Source organism: Cynoglossus semilaevis, chromosome 3 (assembly GCF_000523025.1).
Source record: "Cynoglossus semilaevis isolate Cse_v1.0 chromosome 3, Cse_v1.0, whole genome shotgun sequence".
Lineage (NCBI taxonomy): Eukaryota > Metazoa > Chordata > Actinopteri > Pleuronectiformes > Cynoglossidae > Cynoglossus > Cynoglossus semilaevis.
The window spans coordinates 9393283-9399801 of record NC_024309.1 but is presented as its reverse complement, the minus strand read 5'-3'; the positions used below and the strand labels follow the sequence as shown (position 1 = coordinate 9399801).

At 39.7% G+C, this 6519-nt stretch overlaps 1 protein-coding gene and 1 long non-coding RNA gene across 6 annotated transcripts in view; one reads left to right on the top strand and one right to left on the bottom strand.

Moving 5' to 3' along the window:
- LOC103377153 (uncharacterized) overlaps positions 1–2712 on the top strand; it is a 119345-nt gene extending 116633 nt beyond the window's left edge. Inside the window, exons 3-5 of the long non-coding RNA XR_003049340.1 lie at positions 881–952; positions 1790–1902; positions 2590–2712. This is a non-coding gene — a long non-coding RNA (uncharacterized LOC103377153). The remainder of the gene's footprint in view (positions 1–880; positions 953–1789; positions 1903–2589) is intronic.
- plod2 (procollagen-lysine, 2-oxoglutarate 5-dioxygenase 2) overlaps positions 1941–6519 on the bottom strand; it is a 31447-nt gene continuing 26868 nt past the window's right edge. For all 5 annotated transcript variants that reach the window (XM_025054393.1, XM_008307816.3, XM_008307814.3 and 2 more), the window contains 6 exons: positions 6047–6160; positions 4985–5050; positions 4706–4810; positions 3731–3877; positions 3308–3433; positions 1941–2796 (listed from right to left, as the gene is read on the bottom strand). In XM_025054393.1, coding sequence (XP_024910161.1) covers positions 2641–2796; positions 3308–3433; positions 3731–3877; positions 4706–4810; positions 4985–5050; positions 6047–6160 — 714 coding nt within the window. In that variant the 3' untranslated portion in view covers positions 1941–2640. The remainder of the gene's footprint in view (positions 2797–3307; positions 3434–3730; positions 3878–4705; positions 4811–4984; positions 5051–6046; positions 6161–6519) is intronic.

Below are 6519 nucleotides of genomic sequence, written 5' to 3'. Positions count from 1 at the left end.
CTGAGCACACACACACACACACACACACACACACACGTTGACCCCCACCCTAACCGTGGCCCCACCCTGCTGCCGTCCTCTGTCTGAACTACAGTACTGAAGACTAAACACACACTCAGAAAAGACACGTCGACTGACGGCTATTTGTCTCTGCCTACTGTAAACGCAGCCTCTGTGGTTCCCCCCCCCCTCTAATCTAACCAAAACAGAGTAAATAGAACTCAGTTAGCCGTTAGCCACAGAGCTAACAGTCTGTGTGAAAACAAATAAATAGAAGTGAAAGAAAATGGGCCTTACTGTTAGGTGTAACAACGTGAGATTGTGGCATAAATGGCTAAGAGTTAGCGTGTAGATTAAATCAAGCTCTGCTTTGTTCCTTTTCCAGATAATAACTCAGACCTGGGACATTTTTCTCCATCACTGCCTTTTGATAAAGTCATTTCTGTCGGAACACGTCAGGAATGCAGGTTACCCAGCATGCCTGGCATGAATCAATGTCACCTTTCATAGGTCTCAGACGTGAAGCAGAGCAGGGGAAACGACGGCCACAAAGGGCTCTTTCAGCAGCTCACAGCCTTTTCCCCACGCACTCTTCCTCTCACCCTTTTTCTATCCCCCCCCCCCCTCCTCCTCCTCCTCCATCTTCTCCTTAATGCCCCTCTGCTGCTCATCCTTCAGCCAGGCTTTATGAAGGGGTTATCGCTGCTGCTTGTGCTAAAAAGTAATGAGATCTGATAAAAGGAGCCGGACGTCGGCTCTTTTCTCGTCTGATGTTCTGATCTGATGTCGGTTTTTCTAGTTTCTACATGTAAAGTCTGCACAGAAACCACTTCTCCAACAAAAACTAACAGAGTTCATGTTTTTTTCTTTTATTTTCCAGCTCCACTTGCTGATTCATCTTGGTGGTACAGTGTCGTCCTTCATCTCTGAGGCTCCCTGATCTGTGACTTCTGTGAGTTCCACCCTTCACACACTCTTCTCTCTCCACCAGTTCTATCATCGGCCTTACAATTCCCATATGCCCAACATTCCGTGAACATGTTTGCGTTCAGGTCCTTGTGTAAACTGACCTACATCTGTGCTGATGTAAATCATCACACTGAACCCTGTGTACGACACCTGTGGGTCAGAGCCTGGAGACTGACTGATAACAGAACAAAACACATATATTTTAAAAGACTAATAGTCTAATTGAGCCGGCACAAAATAGCTAGTTTATAACTTGACATGGACAGATACTAATGAATATAGCTACAAAATAAATAAACAAAAACTAGCATAAGAAATGTAAAATTAATCCAAGAAAAGTTAGCCAAAAACTGTTAGCCTTAAATGTATATATGACTAAACTTGGCTTTAAAATGTTGTGCTAAAAGCTGACCACATTAATCTAAATACTCTGTAATTAATTTTGGTATTAGCCCAAAATTAGCTAACATACGAAAAAAACTTTGCAAAGACTTTTATAGAATTTTTAAAGTCTTCTGGTTAGCAAAAGTCAAAATGGCTGAAATAATATCTGTATTTTATTACAGTAAGAAGCTAAATGCTAACCTTAGCTACAGTTAATTAGCTTTACTTTGTCTAGCAGGGGTTAACGATAATTTGAATTTCCAGGAAAATGTAAACCTAAAACATATGAGTTTAATGTTTGGATCAAAAGTCACTTTTTTGGTGAATTTACTGCAAATGGAAAAAAGATACAACTGCTCTCTGTAATTCTAAACATACGGTTTACATTTTGATGTTGGCGTTCAGGTCCAGATCTAAACTCCTCTTCCTCTCACAGAACAAGACTCTGGGCCAAACCTGATTGGCTGATGGATTCGACTTGGTATGAGATGAAGAAGATGAACTGACACCATCCAGACATCGCCCTGTATCTGCCAGACTCTGCAGACGGTCAGTGCCTCAATTACCCTTTTCATAAAAAGAAGACACTTTATTTATCAAGACTTTATTTAAATTTTTACAATAAGTTAAAACCTTTTTTTTAATCTGTCCTAAAATCCATTCACATACATCTCTTAGGAAAAACACAGGAAAAAAACAATTCCAGAAAAGCAACTGAATGTCGTCATTTTCAAAGACAGGAAACAAACCTTTTTAGACTAAAGAGGATTTAACTTCATCCAAACAGAATTCATATTTGAATCCTGTTTGTTTTTTTAACCTTTTGTGCAAAATTACAAAAATATATTCTTTTTTTCCCCACTGAACACAAATCAAACCTCTGTGATGGCTAAGAATTGTTGAACCAACGTTGAACCAACGCTGAGTTTCTACAGTAAGAATGCAATAAAAGACGTCTTTTCCTGAAATATAAAATAGTTTCCTAGCTAAATGCTAGCAAAAGCACCAGAGTGTAAGTTAGTAAACAAACATGGCAAACTACGGCATGTGTTAATTCCTGAGATCAGAGTTTTGAAACCATAACCAAAAAGTTGAAAATGAAAGTTAAGTATTTTACCCTGCCGGCATTTCTGTCATTTCTTTACCTTAAAATCATGAATTTTCTTGTTCATGTCTTTTCTCGTTTTCTTCTACACTCTGTTTGACAGAGGTTTTTTTCTTTCTTCTTTTAAACAGGACAGGACAGAAGAAGAGGTCAAAGGTCAAAAGACTAAAGTACAGCAACGTTCAAGGATCGATGAAGGACACTGCGATGTATCTGGTACCGTTGGTTGTTGGCAGACCTTCGTGCAGGTGAGTCAGTCGTCCCGGGTGCATGAAGCTCCAGCCTTTTCTTGGTGACTCTATGGAGCAGTTGTAACGGTGGAACCGACAACCTCCGCCCTAGAGAAATAAGATAGAGAGGAGAAAGACAAGTGCATTTATATTTATATTGAAATACATCACAGATTCAAATAGAAATTAAGACTATTTTTAAAATTTAAGAAAACTTTAGAAATGTCCAATAACTGTTCAAACAGCCAAGAAGCAAAATTCCTAAGAGTAAACTGTAGGACAATATATAAGACAGAATAAAGGTAAAAAAAGATATGTTTCAGCTTGAGTTAACTTAATGAAGTAAATTTAAAAAGTAGTTAAATATACAGTACTTTAAACTTCCTGAAGTACAGTATGTTGTATTTTACTATTTATGGATAACTTTAGTAATAAAGACAAAAAACAGTCTATATTAAGTTAGATATAAAATGTAAAACAGTAATGTCTATAAATAGAACAAAATAACATAACTCAATACTACTGAAATACTGAAAACATAAACTTAAACTTAGGCCAACAAAACAAATCTAGTCTGGCTGAAATGTTAAATAATCTGTTCACTGTTCCATCTCTGTACCTGAAAGTCTGAGTCTTTACTATTGAGGGCGATGTTGATGGTGAAGGTGGAGGAGTCGTGGTGGGGCCTCAGGTACGACTGCCGTCCGGGCGTGTACTTCACCACAAAGTTCATGATGGCGTAACCCTGCAGTACAGACGGCACAAAGAAGTCAAACAAACTCAACTTTTCACTGAGCACATATTATCACAGCGTGTCAGTAACAAGTGCGTACTAGTCCCTGAAGAAGGAGGCAACCGTTTCTGCAGCTTTGAGTAGCAACACTAGTTTAAATGCATTCATTCAAGTATCAGAACCGTACCAACCCGAGCTTTTACCTCTGTAAAAACATCGTGACCAAAGATAAAGACGTGTGGACGTAGCTACTGAAAACTGTTTTTAGCTGAAATGCTAACGGCTCACATGAACGTTTGTAGCACTGACCTTGGTGTAATATCCTGAGAAAACCTTTAGCGTGACGGGCGATATGAACTCCCTGATGAAGTGCAGCCACTCTTTATCAAAGCCGATCTGTTTCATGTGGATGTCGTCCGTGGGAACTGTCTCGTAGCCTCCTGCGATACGTTTATCCTGGAAAGAAAGAGCAAAAAGAGTCGTAAAATTAGGGACAGAAGATATGACTCAGCATCCTGTGTGAGAGAGAGAGACTCTAGTTTGAGAAGTTCTGGCCATGATGCTGATGATGTTTCCAGAAGTTCTGGCCATGATGCTGATGATGTGTCCATGTGTCCATGTGTTCTGTCTTCTTCTTCTTCTTCTTCTTCTTCTCTCGTCTGCCTGCGCCGCTGCTTTATGACCCGGCGTGTGTTTTTCAAAGTTTAGAGTTAATCTCTCAGGCTCAGACTTTGGGGGAACATTAATTACCAATTTCATACGACATAAAACAGCACATGACACAACATCAGGCTGATTTTACTGCCACACAGTGGACCTGCAGATGATGGCGATAAAACGATGCGTTTGGACGATATGTTGTCGCAGACAGTTAACGACCTGACAAATATATATAAAACTGAAACAAATACTTTTATCACATCTACAGAAAAAAGTCATTTGAATGGACCACTAGAAGTGTATGGTGTTAAAGGTTAAAGTCAATGAAGCCTACTGCTACAGCTACACGTTTGAATCTAATGTAACATCTTGCATTTTGTACTTTTTTTTACTGTAGTTCCTAGAAATTAATACAAGTTTTCCTAACGTTAGTAAAAAGTTAGCTGAATGTTGCACAGATGAAGTGCCAATAAATAACTCCACATCAATGCATAAGAATTTGAAATATTTTTGCAGCTGTGTTACTGTCTGCCCTGGTGACGGTCGACTTGACTCGGCCGTCACACGTGTGTCTACAGAGTGTTGACCTTGACCCTGCGGTCAGCCTGGGTTAACGACACTCACCTCATGTCTTCCTCCAGACCATGAACCGTAGTGCTCCATCTCCTCCACCAGCTCGTCACAGGCCTTCTCTGAGAAAACTGGGAACCAGTAAACATCTGGACAGGGCTGCAGTTCACACACAAAGACAAACACCTTTAACTCCAGGCTCTGTGTCTGATGTGATGCCCAGATGTTGGACCATGATGTCATCCTTTTTTCTAGTCTAAGATTCGTCTTCAATATGATGTCATCCTTTTTTCTAGTCTAAGTCTACGATTCGTAATCAACACAAACACCAACCTCCTCCAAGTAGTTTTCAGTGAAGATTCGAGTGTAGTTTTCGTTGATGTATTTCTCCTTCCAGTCCTACAGGAAGAAACAAAAGATTAAAGCTCTTTGTTCTTCTGACCTTTCCCGTCTCTGATTCCTCTGATGGTTAATCCCCTTCACTGTGACGCACGGCCCTACAGGCCAAACACACTCCATCACCTCCCTTCATCAGTTAAGAAACTTTATCAAACTGAATACTTCAAGATATTCAAACCCAAATCTGTAGAGTTTCCATTATGGCTCATAACCTCAGTGGGTGATGGCTGCTGATCTGACTAGTCAGAGAATTCAGATCATGTGCGACTGAATGTCGACACTCACTGCTGAAGTTCTTGGTAGTTTGTTGTGCTAACGGAATATAAAGCTAAGATAAAAGCTAAGCAAGAACCAGTTTCGGTCCTAGTCGTAGGTACGGAACAGTAGCTCTGTAGATGTTAGCTAAAAAAAGAAGACTTTACACTAACAAATAGCCGAACATTTCATATAAAAGTTAGCAAATCTAGTTCAAACATAGACAAAATGCATATCATATCCTTTAAAAAGGTAAAGAAAAATTAGGCTTAATCTTTTAAAATTTTAGTTACTAAAAAAAATAGACATTTACCTAATTACTAATAAGCTAGATGTCAACAAGATATAAATGTGGACGTTAAATGATACTGAAAGCAAACAAATCAATCAATCAAGAACGAGCTGTGATTCTACCAGGTAAAAGTTAGCAGAAACATAGCAACACAGCTACAAATGAGCAATGAAGAAAATAATAGCATTATGCTATAGGCTTGTTGCTTCAGAACATTAGCCAGTAGAGGCAACAAGTTAGCCATAGATAAATAGCCACATGGCTAACAACAACACGTTCCCCTCTTCCCTGAGACTCATCCCTGTGTGTTCCAAACCTCATCATTTGGGAGTTTTCTACAACAACAAAGTCTCAACATGACAAATCACATCTCTACACATCTGCATCTCCAGGTTCTGGCTGCTTAGAACGAGGTTTCTTTTCACATGTCAAGAATAACGAGGACTCACCACAGGGTTTTCAAAGATCTGCCACAGGTCGCTGTTGTAGTGGGAGGTGTTGTAGTTGGCCGTGGAGATGAGCCGCCCGAACTCATGACGGTTTGTGATGTACATGAAGACTCCCTGCAGCAAACAGGGAAACACATTCAAGTCAGTTTCATGGATGGAGAATGGAAGCTAAAGTAAGTGATGTGGCACGGCTAAGGTTAGCACTGGCATCACTGCAGTCAAAACAACACAGTCCACTTGTGGCAAATTACTAAAAAGCTTCATTTGCACACAATAAAAAAAATAAAAAATAAAAAAAATGAATGAGGTCTGATTTGAGTGTGTTTTTGACACACTGAAATCATGGGTCAATCTGGGAAAGAACCAAAAAAAAAAAACAGAAACAAGTGGCTTATAAATAATCTGGGATTATTTATGGTTTTATTGGAGGAGGACTGCAGGGCATTGACGGGGAGGGGGACGGGCGGAGTGGG